Source organism: Dermochelys coriacea, chromosome 3, assembly GCF_009764565.3.
Source record: "Dermochelys coriacea isolate rDerCor1 chromosome 3, rDerCor1.pri.v4, whole genome shotgun sequence".
NCBI lineage: Eukaryota > Metazoa > Chordata > Testudines > Dermochelyidae > Dermochelys > Dermochelys coriacea.
In genome coordinates this window covers 136,816,638-136,839,668 of record NC_050070.1, presented here as the reverse complement: position 1 = coordinate 136,839,668, position 23,031 = coordinate 136,816,638, and the positions used below count along the sequence as shown (strand labels likewise).

The following is a 23,031-nucleotide window of genomic DNA, read 5'->3' as shown; positions in this document are numbered from 1 at the left end:
CAAGCCTCTGATAGTGTGGCTGATGTGATTAGGCCCTATGATGGTGTTCCCTGAATAGATATGTGGACAGAGTTGGCAACGGGCTTTGTTGCAAGGATAGGTTCCTGGGTTAGTGGTTCTGTTGTGTGGTGTGTGGTTGCTGGTGAGTATTTGCTTCAGATTGGGGGGCTGTCTGTAAGCAAGGACTGGCCTGTCTCCCAAGATCTGTGAGAGTGATGGGTCGTCCTTCAGGATAGGTTGTAGATCCTTGATGATGCGTTGGAGAGGTTTTAGTTGGGGGCTGAAGGTGATGGCTAGTGGCGTTCTGTTATTTTCTTTGTTGGGTCTGTCCTGTAGTAGGTGACTTCTGGGTACTCTTCTGGCTCTGTCAATCTGTTTCTTCACTTCAGCAGGTGGGTATTGTAGTTGTACGAATGCATGATAGAGATCTTGTAGATGTTTGTCTCTGTCTGAGGGGTTGGAGCAAATGCGGTTATATCATAGAGCTTGGCTGTAGACAATGGATCGAGTGGTATGATCTGGATGAAAGCTAGAGGCATGTAGGTAGGAATAGCGGTCAGTAGGTTTCCGATATAGAGTGGTGTTTATGTGACCATCGCTTATTAGCACCGTAGTGTCCAGGAAGTGGATCTCTTGTGTGGACTGGTCCAGGCTGAGGTTGATGGTGGGATGGAAATTGTTGAAATCATGGTGGAATTCCTCAAGGGCTTCTTTTCCATGGGTCCAGATGATGAAGATGTCATCAATGTAGCGCAGTAGAGTAGGGGCATTAGGGGACGAGAGCTGAGGAAGCGTTGTTCTAAGTCAGCCATAAAAATGTTGGCATACTGTGGGGCCATGCGGGTACCCATCGCAGTACTACAGGACAGGCCCAACAAAGAAAATAACAGAACGCCACTAGCCATCACCTTCAGCCCCCAACTAAAACCTCTCCAACGCATCATCAAGGATCTACAACCTATCCTGAAGGACGACCCATCACTCTCACAGATCTTGGGAGACAGGCCAGTCCTTGCTTACAGACAGACCCCCAATCTGAAGCAAATACTCACCAGCAACCACACACCACACAACAGAACAATTAATTTAGGCTTGAATAGAGACTGGGAATGGATGAGTCATTACACAAAGTAAAACTATTTCCCCATGTTATTTCTCCCCCCCACCCCACCCCCCAGTGTTCCTCTGATATTCTTGTTAACTGCTGGAATTAGCCTACCTTGCTTGTCACCATGAAAGGTTTTCCTCCTTTCCCGCCCCTGCTGCTGGTGATGGCTTATCTTAAGAGATCACTCTCCTTACAGTGAGTATGATAAACCCATTGTTTCATGTTCTCTGTGTGTGTATATAAATCTCTCCTCTGTTTTTTCCACCAAATGCATCCGATGAAGTGAGCTGTAGCTCACGAAAGCTTATGCTCTAATAAATTTGTTAGTCTCTAAGGTGCCACAAGTACTGCTTTTCTTACTGCTGAAGCCGGCTTTCCTTCCCGCCCCCCTGCCCCATAAGCAGGCATGGCTGGTCTCTGGTTTCTAATCTCCCTTCAGCTGTTTGGTATCTGTCCTTAGTTTCAATTTCCCTCCCTCTCACCCGCTCTTTTGTTTCAATTCTCTCTCTTTTCATTTTGCTCTCCTTCCCTCTCCTTCACCTGATTATTCAGGCTCTCTCTCCTGTTCCAACATCCCCAGCAACAGAGGAAAATCACCACTGACAGCAACTGAACCTCTGGTCCTACAAAGTAATTCTTTCCCACCAGGAGTGTGAGAATTATTAGAATCACGCCACCCTAGTTAGTTTAAAAAAGAGTTGCTTCCAGTACCACAGGGAAAAGTTACTGTATAGGAACAGAAGCACAATCACAGAAGGTGATCATTCAGTTGTATTTTCTTGTTACATAAAGTGGAATAGGTAATTTTCTTAAATTCATGCCTGATTATATAAACTGAAAAGGGACCATTGCACAGTGCCTGATGACATTGTGAATGGCTCTGTCCAATGGTCTCAGTTCGATGTATACTAATATCCATCAATGCTTTTTCTTTTAGAGAGCTCCAGTGCATTAACAACAACCTTGGTTGGCCCAAGTTGTTATAGATGCAAATCTGTTTTCAAATGCAAATATTACCAGTGTCTTATTACAACAGTCTGAGGTGCATTTATTTCCTAGAAACCAACCATGATGAAAAAGGTATCTGTCTGATCATCCCACATTTTTCAATACATTTAAATTAACTTAAAAAAAACAGAAAATTAATTTTTGAACAATATTAACTTGACTGAGATGTCCACAGGAACCATTTTAGGCATCTGTGAAATGTATCATATATACATGCCAGAGAAATTAATAATATAACATATTCCTCTGTAACCAAGTTCAGTTCTAGAATGCTTAAATGTAGCCAGCTGTGTTATAAAGGACACTGAGTATTTTTAAAATCCAGTTGTTCAGTCCCATTGTAATGAATTCAGTAGAATTGCATAGTGTAATACAGAATTTGCCCATTAGAAAGCAAAAGTGCTACATTCAGATTAGAGGATGAATATAAATTGAAAGGAATAAAATAAATGAATAAATATTGGTACTGCACCGATGCACTTACTTCTTAAAATAAAATGGTGTTTTGTTTGGGTTTTTTAAAAGGATTTCCCAATAGAACTATAAAATTCTGCCACCATGAAATATTGCTGGTTGAGATAGTTTCTTAAAAGCTCTGTTTAATTTTCTTTTATATTCTGGGTACATATGGCCACAATTTTCATTTATTTCTCCCTCAGAGCAGAGTTTATTGATAATATTTAGATAAAATATCAAACACGCTGACAAAATATGGTCATTCTGCAACTGCTTCAGTGTCCTCCTCTCAGACACAATTCCACACAAGTCACATTAGCAAAAGGAATTCAGCATGTTTACTATTTTAACTTAAAACCAATCTCTAAGGGCCTAATCCTGCAAAACAATCCACGTACACAGCCCTGACTCCTCCATGGAGCCCTACTACTTTCCGCAGGATGCTGCACAAGAGTAGGGCTCTCTGTTTGTGAGTCCCTTTGTAGGATCAGAATCTACAATTTAAGGCATAATACTAGAAAATAGTTAATATATAATAACTTCTCACCAACCAACATGATTATATGATAGCAAAGAGAAGACTCTATAGGTGCCTGATCCAAACCCAGCTGAAGTCAACTGGAGACTTTCCATTGATTTCAGTGGGCTTTGATTCAGGCCCTATATGGAACCATCTGCCATCCAAAGTGCGGCATAGGAAACAATATTTTAAAAGGAGAGGGCAGAACTTTTGTTACCTACTGTTTAATGTTAAAACTTTCAATGTCTGTTTAAAAAAGGAAAACCCTGACCAACTTGAGAAAAACACTTAGCCTCGGGGTGCTGAAAGTTTACAATGCTAAGATCCATGTTGGATGCTTGCCCAGAGCCCAGCGGCTGCACCTAATTTTCATATTATAGGCACATCATTCTTTTTTTAATGCACACAACCATAATATTCTTGAACCAGTTGATAAATAAACCTGATACATATAAATTGTTTGCTTTTTGCTGCTTTAATTCACCAGCAATTAAAAACTTGGCAGTTTATCAACTGTGTTCTCACCCAGAGGATACAGGGAGAGGATGGCTAGGAGTTGCATTTTAGGACTCTGCAGGTCACATGAGATATGATCTCCCACAACTGTCTTTGTACTTCCCTCCACGGCACTCCTTACAAACGGAATCCCTTCCCTAAGTTAGTCTGTAAAGCCACTTATCTAGAGACACACATCTACTGTAATGCCGACAAAAAATTGCCAATTAACATTGGCTAGGTAGTGAAGTAGCAGGAATGTTGATATTTATTTATTTTTAAAGACTGTATGTTTTCATCCCTCTCCCTTACCCTTCAAACCCTACTTGTTTCCTTAGGCCCTGCCCTATAGGTGCCTGTTTAGAGCCCCATTAAATTCAATGGGATTCCATGTGGGCATAAGGAGACCCTGCTGTCTGTATCACATTGCTGGAAACTCTTCGGGGCAGAGATTGTCTTCATATACTACATGTCTGTGAATCTTCATGAGCAGACCTCTGCAGATACACAGAGTCATTTATTTCAATGGGGCTCTGCACAGGCACAGATCTGCCTACCCGGCTCCCAGTGCAAGGTCGACCTGCAATTGGAAGGTGTCTATCCCAATCTGTGGATACTATTATACTCCAAATAACAACAGTGGTGTCCTGGGGCACCCTTAAGTATAACAGTAATATTTCTACATTTCCTAATTTTCCTAGTGATCTCCAACCAGTCCTGGCACCCATTTAATTTCTTTTTCCCATTTTATCCACAGTGTGTGCAACTCAGGCTTGATCACCTCTTTTATCCCAGAGGTGAGGAACGGGGCTGCTGCCTTCCATCACTTTAAACTTCTCACCCTGTCAGACTTTTCAAGAAGGAGGGGTATTTCTACTGAGGCTACACTGGTGGAAGCCAGCATGGACTCTGGAGTGAAATTTACTGTAACTATTTACAGATGTTGCCTACAGATTTATAGAGTCAATTTCTCTTAATTCCTGTTCATCAGTGCAATGCCATTGAACTCAATTAAGTCGCACACGTTTAACTAGATGGATAATTTGGTCCATAATGGTCACTAGTCTTTCCTAAGAGAGTCTCTATGCCTATACTTCTATGCAAACTTTACTTATTTTCTAGTATGATGGAGGCTGTAATTACAGGATTTACATGCCAAATTAATGCATCACAAAGGAAAAATTAATTTCTATAATGCCAAAGATTGGATATTTAGTAGGATACAAAACAACGCGGCTTTTTTACTGATGGGCCTGTTCTGTTCTGGCAGTCTTCACACATGCATACTTCCCAGTGAAATCAAAAGGAGTTTTGCATGCAAGAGGAGTACAGGATTTAGCCTAACTAAATACTTTGAGATTTATTCTAGTTTACATTAAGGCCCTTTGGTGCTACTCTAGCAGTGTAAAAAGGCCTTAAATTAAGCAGAAATTAAATTTACACCCACCTTAAAAGAACCCTTTACACCACCAGTGTAATAAGATTAAGACTTCTTGTGCTGGCTTTGTCTATAATAGTATAACTAAGGCCAGAAATCTTGTTCCAGTACACTTTCTATTAATTTATAGGACAATGATAGACAATCATGCCTGAAGTACTGCAAAGGATGGAATGAGACATAAAGAATTCTGGCATACACACTGCCCTAGTCTGCATATTCCCTTGCAGTACAGATATCCTAAAGAGTGAATTGCACCTGTCAACAACCTTCAGATCTTTTCTTTATCCCAAAGGCTTATGTTTTCCTTTAATAACAAACAAGAATGTTTTATGTCAAGGTTTAAAAAAACCCATAGCAATAAATCATTATATGACAAAAGCCGTCTAAAAATAAAACTTAGGTATCAGATAAATCTTTCTGTCCTTTACTTAGAAGGTGGCAATGTTTCTACTCAAAAGAATCATGAGCTTCCATGCATCTATCTACCTAGATAGCCACTACATCAGGAGCACAAAGATTTCTAGATGGGCTCCCAGCACACAACTTCTCCCTCTTCCCTATATTTCAGGTCTTCTTTTTTAATCTGTCACTTCCAAAACAGACATCCACTCTCAGCCCTGCACTCCCACTAGGAGGCACTAATGTAAAGGTGGCTCTGCATACGAGCCCCCTACAGTCACACACTTATCACCCACTTCTGAGATAGTCTCTAGAATGCAGCATTCTGTTCTCCTTGACACAGAAAATACAGTAAAAACAGGCTTGCGGTTGTAACTCATTGTATTTTAATATCACATTGAACAGGTTAACATAATAAAAATTCTAATACAAAGTATCAATAACAGCTTATTACCCCATGAACTATTATAATTCTGTAAACACAGGATAAGAATATTCAATAAAACAGTCTGTTTTCTTACTTAAATGTATCTGAAGTCAATATATACTTTCTGCCAGGTTTGGTGTTTTAACCAAATACATCTTTATATCTGTTAATAAAAGCAGAAAAGACCAGCATTTTTCCTATTAATACACAATATGAAAGATCATCAGTGTGACCAAAGCAGTGTCCATAACGGTCATTCCATTTTTCTACTCTCATAACTTTTCCAAAATGCTCATCCTTTGAGAAGAAGCTATCTATTCTTGGTCTCTGGTCAAAGATAATTTGTTTTTAAGTTTGAGCAAAATCCCTTCTGACATATTGTCTTTATAGTGAGAATGTGGGGAAGAAAAAGAAACTTTTCCCAATGTAAAACAATTACAACCACATATTTTAAAAGCAGGGTTACAGCAAACTGGGCTGTAGGATTACCTTTTGGATCTCCTGACTTGCTAATGTTGAATATCTTAACTCATAGTATTTAATACATATCCATATATTCCTTTAAATAAACAATGTCTCTGGGGCCCAGAAATCAACTGTAATACAAGCAGTGTTTAACTATATGAAATTAAGTATTTAAATTCCATGTATGTTAAAGGTTGAAATAATAAGGATGAACCTAATTATTCAATAGAGGTTTACATACTTGGAGTTAAAGTCTGCTCTCAATTCATATGTATAACTCCCATTAATATTAAATAGGAGTTACAGGGGCATATCAGGACAAAAATGTATGCCCTCAGCATTTTAAAAAGACAGCTTAATATACCTCCCTGAGTGGCAACCCACCCTGATTTAGAATTGCAAATACTATTCTCAACAGCATACTCTTGCTTTGTTAAGATAAAAGGTAAGCATTGAATTTTCCATAACATTTGAAGCTGTTATTCATAAGAGCACCCATCCTTCACTCTGATCTGTGTGGGCGAACTGGATTGTACAGCACAGCTGGGTCAATAACAGCCATGCACCCATTTTTACCATTGATTTCAAGGGGAGTAAAAGTTAAGCCAAAATGTGTGATTTTGAAAATCCCACTTTATGTGAAATATTTTAACTGGGATTAAACAAATGAAAAATAGACAGCTGCAAGCACAGTGTTAAGTAGCTGGCGTTAGTGTGAGCTAGTGGGAAACAAACAAGCAAGTTAGCTAAAAAAGGAATAAATGAAGAAATAGTGATATAGCTTCATACAAATGAAAACAAATTTACTAGAGTAACAAAATACTTCCCTGTAAATTACTACCCCTGAACCCTCAGCACCAAGACACAGCTCCATCAGTGTTAGGACTGTAGGTTTATTGAGGCAGGAATCTTATTAATAATTATTATTTACATTGTGATAGTGCCTATGAGCCCTAGTCAAGGACCAGAACTCCACTGTGCTAGGCACTGTACAAACACAAAACCAAAAGATTGACCTTTGTCTTCCTACCTATATCTAAAAATTTTGAGAGCACTTTTTTCTATATATGACATAAATAATAAAAGGCAATAGAATTTATTTAAAAAGCCACCTATAATTTAAATCCAATTGATGACCCTGAAATATCAACTTCATGCCCTTTGTGGGGAAACCTGGGCTCAAGGGATGTAATGCCTTTCACCTCAATGTCTTCAACATACATGCTGATACTCAGTCTTTTCACCCAAGCCTCAGCTTGAGAATACTCCAAAAGCTTTTGAGATTGACTCCAGAATCTCAAGACATTTGGTGATGCCACAGCCATCGGTGTCACAGGATCAGATGCCAGTTGTAAAGATGACATTAATTAAAACTGAAGGGGCAGGCTGCAAAGAATACAGGATTTTAGTTCTTGAGTTTACCATTGCCCCAATTTGCCTAAAGTAAATTGATAGTCTTTTTCCAATCGAATTATTACTGAAATATTTTATTGAAATGTATTAGATATCAGGTTTTTGTTTTGAAACAGCAAAAATCAGAAGGGAAATCTTAGGCTTTTAAATTTTCCATTGTCAGCAAGTACGGCTTTCAATTCATATCCAGCCCAGCTTGGCAATGACTGAAAGGTATTATCTCCCATGACTAGTAAGTGGCCCAATATAAACTGTACTTGATGGCTTCCTTTTAGGTTCAAATGAACAAGTGTCTACATCCACATCACTTGTAGAATATTTTTTAAACCAAGCAAGCAAGCAAAGTGACAATGGCAACGCACTGTGTTTTTATTAAGCAGTAAACTTCAAAAGTACTAATTGACCCTGGTCACTTTCTCCTGAAGATGAAAACAAGACACAAAAACTGAACTTTTCTGATCAGCATGTATTGGAAGCATCTCTACACACGGCATAATGAAGACATATTAATAATCTCACAATTTAATCCTTTCAAACCTCTGTTTGAAATTCAAACCCTACAATCCCCAATTACGTTTTGCACCATTAGCATCTAATAGTGTATACTGCCAACTGCTGCACTTTAGTGGTGTCCTTTTACACAGGTTAAACTTTGCGTCAACTGAAGCTTTCAATTTGCAATTCACGTTCACAACAGATACAGCAAAGCTACTCCCCAGCTTCCTTTTGTACAATGTACATCATATTTAACTGAGACTTCTGCAACAAAGAATTCCAGAGCAAGAGCCTGGATTACTGCGGATCATAATACCCTGTGAGCTGTGGTTATAATTAGCGTCATATCCATTGTAATCCTATGGACGTCATCGTGTGTTATCAGCATCTGTTGACAGATCTCATACCATGCATATCAGTGAAATGGCAAGTCTGGAGAGGGCAGCCCACAATAGAAACAATGGCATTTATTTTTGTCCTCTTCCAAGATTGTCTCATAGAACATATATGCTGCCAACTGCCAGGGTTGCACTGAGATCACTATTCATTATTATATTTGAACAAAGCTTTGTGCCCACCCAAGCATATACAGCCTTCTCCTGGTAAATATGGGAATGGGGAATGTACTTTCCGTAACTTATTTTAGCACCCTGAAAAAATGATTTTGACACCATTAGATCACTTCAGATCCATCAGGCCATCTATTGAGATATTATTAATCCAGGGGAAAATATATTATCAGACTCCTTTCCAAGCCAAGGAATAAGAATGCCCTCTCTTAGTTATTTTTAAATGTATGCATCACTTTGGCATTTGTTTTAAATGCATATGGCAGACAAAGAAACAAAGCCACAATATAGCTAATCTATTGATATGCTCTGAACTGCTAACTTTCCACTGAAGCATTGTCTAACTGGAGTGAAAAACAAACTGGTATAGAACAAGGGATAGAAATGTAGAGTCCACAGTTGGTGACTCACATGAGCTTTTCCCTGTCCTACTCCCTCCACCCCCCAAACAAATGTTAAAAATGTGCAACAGATTAACTGCTAACCAAAATAAGGTAAAATTCTCTGCATATCTGATTTTCACTGTAGGAAAACTCTTCTGGAGTGTCGAAGAGTTATTCAACTGCCACACTCTTAAAAACCCCTCAGTACTTTGTCTTCTTACCACAGCATTCTGTGGATCTGCCCACTCTGCCAAGAACATAGACTCAAATGAGGCATAGAATCAATTTTATCCTGGATGCTGCAGTCTTATGAATTCAGTATTTTCAAGGAAAGTAAATCTAGCTGATGCTACTTGGAAATACAACACTGTTGTGCAAAACTGCAGTTGTTATGCAATGTGGTTTTTTGCTGCATACGAAACTTTATTAGGTCCTCAGAGGAACTAAAAGCACCATACTTTACAAAATGAACCACCTCAATTTTCTAATACTGAAAAGCCTTCCATACTTTAATTGCCACATAGGTTACAGTGCATCAGAATCACTTGATCACCAGACAAAAAAATAAAGTCCAACTAAAATAAATCTCAGAGATGACTGGTGTAGTTTTATTACTGGTTCAGAGGATACAACTGAAATAACCGATATAAAGACCAGTATTCAAGACATCCCACAGAGTGCACGTTACCTACACACCGTAGTATCTGGACAGATGATACCATGCCAGGTCCTGAAAACTAAACAAGACTCATCGATCTGTGGTCAGGATTTCACCCTTAGTTTCCTGCTGAAAGCAACTAATTGCTCTGACATTGAGACAGAGGTTATATACAGAGGGTAGGTGTTCAATAGGCTGAATTCTGCCTTCAGATACACATATGCAACTTCCACTGAAGTTTTCAATGGGAGCTCTTCACACATAGCAAAGGACAGAATTTGGCCCAATTGCCTGATGGATACCACATATTTTATTTCTGCAATTAGCAGATGACCTCATAACTCCAGATCTTACAGCTGTGAATTTCAACATTATCTGTTACTTTAGGAAATAACAGAAATATTTCACATGATCATCCCTTTCCCATGTGCTGCTTATGCAACAGCTTAGGTGATTTCTACTTTTTCATGTTTTAATGAAGCCGTATTAGTGATTATCTAGTGGAGTATCAAAACTGTTAATCAAGTTGCTGATAAGATTATAAATACCACCTGTACTCAGCAACAGAGCATCAGCAGCCTCTATGCTAATACAACTGTTTCTCAAAATTCAGAAGGTAAGAAGCATTTCCTCCACAGTAGGATGCTCAGGGCGTTTACAGAGTTGTCTCTGTAAGTTGGTAGGACGACAGCTGGATACCTTTCAGTCCCTAACTCAGTAAATAAAGAGATTTTTTTAAACCTCAGCCTGAACATTTCCCAAGACTATATTTTCTTAACCAGACTATTCCACTGGATTTGACAGTAAATTCTAATACGAGTCAACTCAGAGGACCTTAATTTCAAAAGTGGTCTCTCAGTTTGTTCCTGGAAATATACGGTTGCAAGTGCATTTTGGGTAATTGCAGGCATAGCTTCTCATTTACACTTTCAATTACCTTATTTTTACAGGCAATCAGGTGAATTTACACAAATTCAGAGGCCACTTTTTGAAAATATGGCCAAGAAAGTGATTTTAGGAATCGTTAAAATCTCTGCCAACAGCCAACGTGAGCATGAAAAATATTGAACTAATATTTTGTCAGCAAAGTGTATCAAAAAACTTTCATGATGTTCATTTAATTTCATATACAGCCTCCATTTATATACAAGAATTCTAAAAGTGAAAGTGAAGGACTATTTCATAAGCTATATATAACAACATAATTAAAAATGTTTACATAAAGAGTAAAACTAATCATAGATTCCTTTGCAAAAATTATAGCAGTTGAATTCACTAGTACACATTCATTTACAACTGCAGGATAAAGTGTTATAATAAGGTGGTGATTATTATTCCACAGACACACATCGACAGACACACAGTTTATTTTCTTTCCTGACCTTCCTTTGCTGTTTCTCCCATGCTGGGTCCAGGAGCATGTCCCTATCCCATTCTTCCTCTTGGATCATATACTCATCATCTTCATATTCATAGCTGTACTGCATACTTGTTTCTATCTGGTTCATACTGCTCAAGGACCAGATTCAACTCTACACTTGCTGTGGCTTTTATTACTTGATTTTTATTTTTTACTTTTTTCTTTGATTTCAGGCAGTGTTGTTTTCCCCTGCTTCCTTCTTTCTTTTTTTCTTTTTTCAAGGTGAGAGGGTGTTAATATTGATGAGTCTTGCTGGCAGGACAGGTTGAAGCTGTCAGGATACAGGTATGAGCTGAACTGTGATGACCTTCACTTCACTCCCCTCCCTCCCTCCCTCCCTCTCTCTCTGCTGCTGCTGCTGCTGCTGCAGGTCCCTGTGGCTGAGTCTCCAGAGAAGCCCGGGCTCCAGCTCACTGCTGCTGCCTATTATCCCCACTGTGTCACGTGGCTCAGCAGCCCCCACCTTTCTCAGTCTCTCCTTTACAAGTTGCAAGGCAGACCGTCAGCCTGATCAGCAGAAGCAGAATGATCTGTTGGTATATAGAAGACTATGCAATTTTGCATTTGCTATTAAGTGTTATTAAACTGTTACACAAATACCTGTAGGTATTTACTGTGCAGAGAAGAGCAATGATTTATCTACAGGAGGGAAGTCTAATCAAGGAAATTCACCTCTGTATACATTCTGTGTTCAGTGGCTCTGAACATTTTCTGTGATTTGCATTATCGTCTTTTTTCTTTTAATAGCACTGAGAAACTGTTGAAGTTTCATCTTTTTATGTTCGGTGCATGCATCTATAGTTTGGAGAGCTGATTACAATTTATAAATTAAAAAACAGAATCAAGATATATTATACATACACACACATACATATATAAAAACAACACAGTACTTACTGTTGGTCCAAAGCTTCAAGGCCCTTGACTCACTTCACCCCATCTCCCTTTTTGAAAAGGTTCTCATGAGTCACTATAGAAAAGCATTTACCAAGAGAAAACAAAACTACTAAATAGATCAGGACTGGAATGTAAACCAGAGAGAATAAAAGCCAGATCTAGCAAAGCTCTGAGCACTCTCAACTCCCACTGAAATCAATGGGAGGCAGAGGATGTTCAGCAGTTTACAGAATCTGGCCCCCTAGTTAGAATGAGAGAATTATAAATTAATGACTGCTACGGCAATAATTTAGAAAAAAGTCTTTTGGAAAATTCAGTGGGGAAACTTTTTGTTCTCTGTATGGCACATTGTGAACAATGAAAACACAATACAGACAGGCACGTCCCATGCTTCCCATGTCATATCATTTTAATTTTCCTGGGGGGAATATTTCTCTTGGGAACTGGCAGGCAGGTTTACTTTGTTCTTCATCTAGTCTATTATTAAACACCCACCTAAGTATTGCCAGCTAAGGTCATCCCTGTGCTAGTGCTTGTATTGGACACAAACCTATCCTCATCTACAAATCACTGAATTACAGAATCATAGAATATTAGGGTTGGAAGAGACCTCAGGAGGTCATCTAGTCCAATCCCCTGCTCAAAGCAGGACCAACACCAACTAAATCATCCCAGCCAGAGCTTTGTCAAAGCCCTTTGTCAAAGACAGAATGCTCAGCAAAACTGACCCCAAACAAACGAGGTCAGATTTGGGGCCAAGTGGTAGGTGTCCCTTGAGATGCTATGAGTGAACTACAAGGGTGAATGTAACATTAGGAAGTCCACAGCCTGTAGTCAGTCATCCCAAAGGAACAAAGTTTAGAAATATACACATTATTACTATGCTGACATATTTTGTGATGGTTTTATTTATAAATTACTCATACACACACACAACTTGTATTGTCATCTGGGTTTGGGTATTTACATGATAACTTTAAATATTTCAAAACCCAAATGAAAAGCACTTTTTTCTAGTCATTAAATACTACAGGAGAAGGTTGATGTTTATAGATGAAAAGTAGGCAAAAATTCCATTAGGAAATTCTTTTTAATAAAAAAAATTATGGGAAATGTTGACACCCTGTGTTTCTAAAACTTCTCAGTAATTTGTATCAATCTTTCCAGAAAAAGTCTTCCCTTGGATAAAATGTAGCAAGTTAAATTTCTGGTGAAGTTAGGGGGTGAGTTTTTAACATCAGGCTAATGGCTCTGATTCAAAGTACTTAGTGTTTGTTTAATAATTTGCTGTCTTAGGACCTTCATCAGGAAGCTAGCTTCAGTCTTCATTACAGTGAGTCTAGTAGTGCCCCTTAATAATTCTACAATTAAAATATTTTTTAAAATATTTTAAATAACTTTATATGACACAATAAAAGTAGGTGAATAAATGGCAAAAATAAACAAAAATTTGTATTGAGAATATTAGGTATAGTCATTAACTATATTCAATTGCTTAATTGTATACAGAAATCATTAGAATACTGTATTCACAAAAGTAACAGACAAACTGCATTACAAGAGAAATGAGGAGTCATCCATCAAGAAGTAAACTAGGTTCTCCTTGCATGTTGGTGGTATAGTCAGCTGTGTTCTACAGTCTCGACTGGAGCGGATGGAAAATTTTCTGTCTAAACTTTTACAACAGAAAATTGGAGTTTTCGACAAAACAGTTTTTTTCCCCACAAAAAGTACCTGCTTTCTGTGGACATTTTTGATTTTTCATAGAAAAAGCAAATACCCAAAAAACAAAATATTTTTATTCTGATATCCTACTGTTGTATTTCATGGGAGTTGCAGATCTATTTCTTCATGTCCCCATATGTCTCTATGGGCCAGGCTAACCAGCCAGACTACATCTCCCATGATGTACTATGGCCAGCGACACCCAGTGCAACTATTTCCCTTACATGAAAGGAGACTATGGCGCTTCATAGGAGATGATGTCTGAGCAGGGACAACAGCCTATAGAGGAGAATAGGAACATAACGTACCCGAACTACAACTTCCATGAGGCAGCATGGGAGCATTTCCTAATCAAAATATTTCTGGTTTTGATTTTTTGCCAAAAATGGAATTTTCAGCTAAAAAATGAACTGTGACCAGTTCTAGTCTCCATTGATAGAATCATTGCCCACCGGAATGAACAGATATCATGACTTTGAATAACGTGACCTAAAAATGTGATAAGCTGGATCTGGGAATTATATTTGATATCTAATGACAGAAGGCAACTGTTTTGTGTTTAATGTAACTGAAAAAGTAGAATTACCATATACTTTTCTTTTTAATCTTTGTAACAATCACCCATTATCATCATTTATAAAGCACCCTCTGCAAAGGCACTCAGGGTGCTGAACAACAATCTCAAAAACAATTTCTTATTAATAAAAAGAGGGTTACATCAGATCATGATTCCCCTGGCTGCTTGATATGGAAGAAATGGAAAGAATGGAATGTGCTTACAGTATTGTTGCAGGCAGAGAGTGGAACCAACACACCAGGGTCTATGCTGCATCTGAATTTACAGAAGCCCTCCTCGAAAAATGGCTGCTTAGCAGAGACCAGCACTGATCCCTCATGCTGCATGAAGGCTCCTGCTAAAAGCCAGTCTCTGGAAGCCTGAACCCTGAAAAGTTTGATGCTGGCAGCAAGAAAACACTTTAAAGTTAGTTACTGGAATGTGAGAACAATGTTTTAAACATCTTGCAGATCATGAGGGAGATGGACAATTAATTATAGACTTGAAATTCTGGGATATCAGTGAAAACACGTATTTGGGGCATGTACTCTGGATGCCAACATACAGATTCCAACATGAAGCTGTCAAGTGGGAACCAACTGGTCTGAGAAAATGAGGGTGGCCCAAGAGAAACCTTACAAAGAACCCTTAGAGGGGAGGGCAGAACAGTCAGTTAATCTCAACAATGTAGAGCAGATGGAAGCAGCAGCAAATGACAGAGAAAAATGGAAGAGACTAGTGTGGCGGGTTCTCCCTGGGGTGCCACCTGGAACTGGGGTATCACTGAGCCCTCTGACCCACCAGCCTGAGCTCCCTCTCACATTGTGTTGCCATAACAAGTTGCAGCCCTCCGAGCTTGCACTTTCACCAGCATTCACACAGGTAAGAACACACCCAGCTGCAGTCACATGCAGGCTCTCTAACCACCAGTCTCCCAGCCTAGGACTCCAGGCCAGTACCATCCTGCCCTGGTCAAATCTGTCCAGTATATGGGTTTAACACCCAGTCCGCCTCTCCCTCAATGTGAAGAGGACCATGCACACTTTTGGTAACCAAACTGAGATTTTCCCCAGAAACCTTAGTCAAACGCACATTGGTTTGGATTAAAACATAAAATAAGTTTATTAACTACAAAAGGATAGATTTTAAGTGATTATAAGTGATAGCAAACAGATCAAAGCAGATTACCTAGTGAATAAACAAAACCACGAATTGATCTTAACATACTAGATAGGGTGAGAATTTGCTAATTCATATCCTACCTGAGTGATAAACAGGCTGGCAGATTCTTAAACCACAAGCTGCCTTGGCTTTGCAGCTTGGATTATCCAGGTTTTCATACACAGGCTAGAAAACCCTTTAGCCTGGAGTCCCAGGCTTCCCCCCATTCAGTCTTTATTCTTCAGATGTTTCCAGGTGTGTTGTTGTTGTAGGGAGAGTGAGGTCCCATCATGATATCACTTTCCCCCTTTTATATCTTCTTCCCACTTGCTGGAAAGTAGTTTTGCTGTGACCTGGGTCAAACAGTTTCCATGGTGTAGGGCTATCTCTGAGAGGTCTCTACTGTACACAGTTCCTGGGGTAAACCTTGTGCTTGTGTGCATTTTCTCCACAAGCCATTAACATTGTTTGGCCTTTTTACTATCATACCTGAAAGGCTGCTTGTGGGCGTTTTCAACCTTACAACATATTTCAGTAACACGCACAGCTCCAGACTTCATAACTTCACATACAACGACAGCACATATAATCCAACGAGATCTTACTGTCTAGCCGATAAAGACTTTTAGAACAATACCTCACAATGCATACCTGGTACAAAACATTTCCTAATTAAATAACAGTGGTGAATATTGGAGTGCCAGGGTGTCACAGCTAGTTTCCACCCTGAGATCTAACACTGGTGTGGGAAGGATGTAATGTAATGATGTAATGTAAAATGAACTATTATTATTTAATGTATATATAGTGCCAGAGGCAAGCAAAAAGACAAGGTTATTATTCCAAGGAACTTACAGTCTAATATTCAGTTAGCACAAAGAGTAAAGCCAACATCAATGGGAGGTTGGGCTGGGTATCAATAGTGAAGGAGAAAGAGCTCTTGGGGGCAGAATTTGATGTTTATTTTGTATTGCACACAGATTTCTTGATTTTTAATAAAGAAAATCGTATTATGTTACAAAACTTTATTTTTTATAAATAAATTGTGCAGATGGTAATGGGGAGCACCTGAGAAGTTAGTGATAGAATGTTAGCCAAAAATGTGAGTTTTAAGGCAGAATTTGATAGAGACAAGGGAGCCTCTCAGTGTTTTATGAGACAGGGAAGCTGTGGCTGGCAAATGAAGCGGCATGAAAGAAGATGGGGTCATGAGTGGGAGATCATAAGCTTGATTGTGCTTTTAACTTGTGCTAGGGTAGATCAGCAGTGGCTCCACTAAAGTTGGGGGAGTCACACAGCCAGAAAGCTTGTGTCAGTAAGGGAAGAGTCAGGCCAAAAGTGAGCACTGAAGCAAGTGGAACTAGAGAAAAAGACATGTGGAACAGAAAACAAGAACCCAGGTACAGGCAGGCTCAATCACAATGAACCTTGACAGGGGGAATAAGGAATTTGAATGTGATGTGGAAAGGGACTTAAAGCCAGGAGACAGACTTAAAGTGGAAGTGACATATTTTAGCCATAATATGAGGAGATGATGATTTTCAGAGTGGTGTTTTGGACAAATTGGATGAAATGAGATGCGTGTCAGGGAGGTCAGAATGGAGAACGTAGCAGTAAATTGTCAGAGCCTAGACAGAAGACAGCCCCTCCTCCTCCAACCGTAATCCCCTCCCAGGGAGATGCTGCAATGATAGAATGTGACTGCCACATCCCTTGCTCCAGTGGGGTATAGGAAACCAACACGTTCCAAATAAGTAAGTAAAATGTAACGCCTGGATATAAACTCAGTCAGCATGTCCTCACAGTACTTCCTATCCATGGAGCACCTATGAAATTCAGGTTATCAAAGGGAAGACACCGGTAACACTGCTTGCTCTCCCTTGCATTGAACCTCCTGTGATGGAACGCATCCAGTATTCACACCCTACACACTACTGTAATAATCTATGTACAAAATATGCCTTGTGAGGTATCATTTGAAAACTCATAACTTGCTTGTCAGTGTTGTCATAGTGAAAAATATGTAGCAACATTGTATGGGAAGTTTCCCCCTATTTTCATTCCTTTTGGAGTGAAATGGAGATGAATTTGCAGACTCAGTAAGACAGGCCTGCAATGAGTCACATAAGGAAAGACAGTTTTGCGACCAGAAGGGCTGGAAACTGCTTTTTTAAATAAAAATTGAAAACCTCAATTCCACAGAAAACTTTGGAAATACTACAAATCCTAGAGAGAGGGAGAATCCATGCCATGTATTAAAATCCTAAATGTTAATTCCATTGGCTTCACATTTCATTCACAAAAGAGTAAGAGAAAAAAATAAGAGAAAAAACCCTCAAAGTTAAAGTGACCCTATGTCTTGGGTCAACTACCAACATAAGCCTGAGGCAGTGATCAAAAACAAAAAGCCATTTTCCTTTCAACATTGATTATCAGTGTGGTTTCCAGTAGCCTTTCACTTGTGACAAATACTAGCTCTAAATTTGTTTGTTTTTTTTTAACAGTATAAATTAAAAAATTTAAGATTATTTTAAATGAATTTAAAGCAGACATTGTCAAGGTAGGTTAGGCCAATATTCTGGATTCTGTTAAAAAGAGTGAGGGGCTGAAAAAAGGAAATATAAATAGAAAGAAGTTGCATGTTATATACGTAATTTAATTTAAAAATAAATAAGTGAACAAAGTTTTGTGGAATATTTAGACTCTCTCCTTCAGGGCTGATCTACACTACAAAGTTAGGTCAGCTTAACGATATTGTTCAATATTGTGAAAAAATGTCATGGACTGGTATGATGTAATTAAGCTGACCTAAGCCCCTAAGCGTAGACACTGCTGTGTCGATGGAAGAATTCTTCCATTGATCTTGCTACAACCTCTTGGAGAAGAGGATTTACTACAGTGACAGAAGAACCCCTTCTGTCACTGTAATAAGTGTCTACATTATAGCACCACAGCTGCAGCTGTAGCGTTTCCAGTGTAGATATACTCTCATTTCTGTGAAGCCAAACGCAACCCATTTTGCTAGTGCAGAACCACCAAGAGGTGAAGTAGAATACACAATAGTAAATACATGTTAAATTGGCTTCACTGATTTAGTTGAGCAAAATAATAATTAAAAAGAGCATATATTCTGAAAAGTTAGGCCCAGATTCTGCACTGTCCTCCATTCAGGTGGACACTTCTGTCTACATACCCAGGCCCATGGGCTCTCTTTTACAGAGCTCACTGCAGAGTCTGGCCCTGTTTGATTTCTGAAATCAGTTTTATCAGCTAAGGTATTATTAGCTATGTAAAAGCCAAGTATTATTGTAATCAGCGACAGTCTATAAAAAGTGAAAAATAAACAGAGCATGATTATAAAGAGAGTCTAATAGAAAAACTTTTGAAGTCAAGAAAATGATTTTTGAAGGAAGAGTAGGTAATTTCTCAACACCATAAGGATATATATGAATGATACTATTCTTATGAAGAAGAGTTATAATACTTAAAACATGTTTCAAAGTAAAAAAAAAAGAGAAAAGAAAAAAGAAATATAGAGTACTGAAAGACATGTCTGGTTTCATAACAACTGACATTGTCAAAGGATCCTGAAGTGTTTCACAATCTATATATAGGAATAATTTTGTCTGCCACTGAAACACAACCATGGATGAAATGCAGCAGGAAACATTTATAGAATATACAAATACTACCAAAGCATGGCAGCTTTATGAGTACAGAGAAGATGCTGACGAGACTGCAATCATCAAGTTTTGCCAAGTTTTTTGACAGAGAGGAAGGAAGGTTGTGTGGTTAAGGCTCTGGACTAGGACTCAGGAAATCTGGCTGTGCTTGAGACTAACGTGACATTGAGTAGGTGAGAAATGTGGGGCAGAGACTTTGTTTCACTGTATGTTTGTAACTTGCCTATGCACGACTCCAATACATAATAATAAATAATAATAAACAAACTGCACTGTGGGAATGCTGAAAGATTTAATATAATGGAGGACTTACCCCTAAACAGTGACTGGATGTGTTGCCAATTTAGAACCTAGATTAGACAAATATTGCTACTTTCATGAATCAGAGGAACTCTCAGCTCCTAAATGTCTCTCTGCTCCCCTCTAAAATTCCATCCAAGAGAGGCCATGACACCTGCATCCCTAGCTCTACTAGGAGACTGCTTCCTTGGTTCCATGCATCCTACCACAGTGACTACAGAGGTATCTCATAATAACGATGTGAATTAGTGAAGTGATAGTCAAAGTGTCTTTGTGATTATTGGAACTATAATACCAAAGGAAAAGCTGGGAAATGTATATGGTAATTTATACACAGCATACCTAGTCTGTTAAAGTGTTAGACCTGCAGTAGCACTAGATAGACGTTACAGTGTAATACACATGATGACAGGTGGGAAACTACAAATAGTGCTGGCATAGGATTGGAAAAAATGGTCAGACAGATCCAGGATTTTAAAAATGATTCAGTGATGAGAATGCATGGGGCAGGAATAGGGGTATAGAATAGCCTATTACAAACTTTCAGAAGAACAGATATTTGTTCTCAGAACTTTGGCTGTGTTCCTGTATCATGCTGGCTTAGTCCCATCTCACATAGATATTAAGTAAGGAAGAAATTACAGTTCTAGTGCAATGCTAAAACCTGTAATAGGCCCATAGAACATGGATTTCAGGAATGTCAGCAGCTAAAAAATCCATCTATGAGCTATATTATGGGCTATACCCGATTTAACCAGAATAGTTTCAAAGATGTGCTATATGTTTAGCAATGGTTTGGGTATTGCTGAACAAAGAGAACAGGCATGTGTATCAGGTAACAAGGATATGAACAATTCCATAAACTTTGCTGTACCTGGAATAAATTGGCAACAAACACTGACTAAAACAGAAGTCCCAGGCAATAACTAATTATGATGATAAGTACAGGGAGGGCTGGCCTTGGAATTATTGCAGTGTGATCTAGAGGTTAGAAGTGGGTGTGGGGGGAGATGCTGGAAATTAGACACTGCTGAGTTCTAAACACAGCTCTTATACTGAATCCCTCAGTGACCTTAGCCAAGCTGTGACATCTCTGATCTAAATTCTCTCAGATAGTGTATGCAACCCCACTGAAGTAAATGAGAAGATAATTTGCTTTGTGAATCCAAAATGGATATGACTACTTCTTACATATTCCACAAGGATGATGTGAGGATCAGTTAATGGGTCAAATTCACCTTGGGTAAATGCCACCAAAGTCAACTGAGTTACAGAGGGTTGCATTTGAATCATTATCAAGCATTTGGAAGCATGAGGTTTTATTTTCTCTTTGGAACATGTATGTAGTACAAGATGCTATTGCTCAAAGATGCTGCTCTTACATTCTCCCTAGGAGCACTTTACTTGGACACTCAGCTGTATCCTTTTAATAGTCAGTGGAGAGAACTAAGCAATATTGCTGTGACGTGGGCGATAAAATTTCTTGGGGCTCGAGTTCTCCAATTCCTATTTTGATAAGGAAGGGAAGATGAGTCAGGAGGTGGCTTTCTTCTCCAGTAATTATCAGTCCCACTAGTCTTATTCATGTTCCCATCTCAGGAGCAGTGAGCATCAGCTGACACCTCATATTGCCCTTCATGCTGTCCAGTGCAAGTGTGGTAGCTAATATGTTCACTATCCCCAACTATAACCCATTCATGCAGGAGGCCCTTGACTTTGCTTGTAAAACCAAGCCCTGTCTGCAAGAGACACCTGGTCCTTTATTGGCTTTACTGGGGAGAATATGTTATTTGTATATAATTTCAGCTGTTTCAGGAAGTGGTTTGTTCACTTTGGATCAAATTCATCCTGAGTGTAAATGCACTGACTTCAGTGAGGTTACACCAATCATGAATCTGGTCTCTTATCTGTGGGACATGACATAGGGTTACATTTGGAATAGCAGTGGTATGCAGGTCTCCTCAGATTTCAATCTGAGCTGCCTGAGGCTTTTTGCTGACCAGACTCTTTATTTTAGGTGATTTTAATGCCCAGATGGACAATAGTTCCTATGGGTTGACCCAATGTCAGATACCTAACATGACAATTGTGAGCCTATCCCTGGGGCTTTCAGGCTCTTCACATATATGTGAGCAAACTGCAGAACTCATTTCTGAACTGAGAAGGGGAATTACGATCATACCACAGTCTCTTTACTCACTGAAGTAAAGGGGTCATTTTTGCTCCCATCAAAAAATGTTGTAAGAGCTAATATTTGTAAAGCATTTTGGAAGTGCAAAGCACTGAGTATATTTGTTTAAAGTTTACTTGAATAATGCATGGGTTAAGGCCAAGTACAGATTATTCATGAATGCAAATCTCACAGTGGGAATTAATACCCTAGCTCTCAGAAGAATTTTAATCCTAAGAAAGGTATTAACTTTAAATGTAGTCTTCTGTTGGTCTTCCCGTGGTTTTTTGTTTGTTTGTTTAAATAGTCTTTTCAAAAGTGAGCAAATGTGTGAGGAGTGGAAAAGGAATCATAATATCTCCTGCAATATAGGAGGGAATGCATATATTGGATACAATCTATCACAGAATATAGACTTTGTTTCTATGTTCTTAGATGTCTCACTTAATATCTAAAAATTAATCGGGGGGGAAATTGCACAAATAGGGCATAAACTAATATAAAAGTATATTTTATTTTATTTACTATGTACTACATATTAAATTGGGTTATTGTATTTTTGATTGATCTCTTATATTTGCATTGTGGATGGTACCTAAATAATAAAAATTAGGCAAAGATATTAAAAAGTAACTAGTGATTCTGGGTGTGCAATCTGAGACATCCTAAAGGAGCTTGATTTTCACAGGGTCGGTACTCTATACTTTCTGAAAATCAGACTTATTTTAGGAGTCAAGCTGAGCACCCAAAATTTGGGGCACACAGAATCCAGTCATTTATGAAAATCTTGGCCTTGAAATCTGAATCTGCAACCCTTACTCACATGGATTATCCTTATTGACACTCACAGTCAATGGGACTACTCGTGTAAACAAAGGTTGCAGGACTGACACCTTAATTTGTATTTGTTCTGCTCTCCATGATAGGACAGAGCTAGGACAAACAGCTTTAGCTTCTTGTTCTATGTTTTCAAATTCTGAGTGACTAAATTTCTCCATCCCCTGTCACCTTGCTGACAAGCTGCCCATTCCTCCAGACCATGGTGGGGACATGCTTGAAGAATAGCTGGTTTATTCCATGAAGTTTGTCTGCCAACATGTTTACACATTAGTCAGGCAAAGCTGAAGATACCAGCCAATATTTTGGAAAGATTGTTTCAGCAAATGAATCTAGAGAGGGTATCTGTAACTACTGGTTTCCCCACAGCACATTGCTTGAAATTAGATGAACACCTTGATTAAGGTAGCGCCACCTATTATGAAATTGCCCAACATTTACCATT

At 38.8% G+C, this 23,031-nt stretch overlaps 1 protein-coding gene across 1 annotated transcript in view; it reads right to left on the bottom strand.

The window, feature by feature from the left end:
• ACTN2 (actinin alpha 2) overlaps positions 1-11,677 on the bottom strand; it is an 86,681-nt gene extending 75,004 nt beyond the window's left edge. The window contains exon 1 of the mRNA XM_043511413.1: positions 11,220-11,677. Coding sequence (XP_043367348.1) covers positions 11,220-11,345 — 126 coding nt within the window. The 5' untranslated portion in view covers positions 11,346-11,677. The remainder of the gene's footprint in view (positions 1-11,219) is intronic.
• Positions 11,678-23,031: the final 11,354 nt, after the last annotated feature.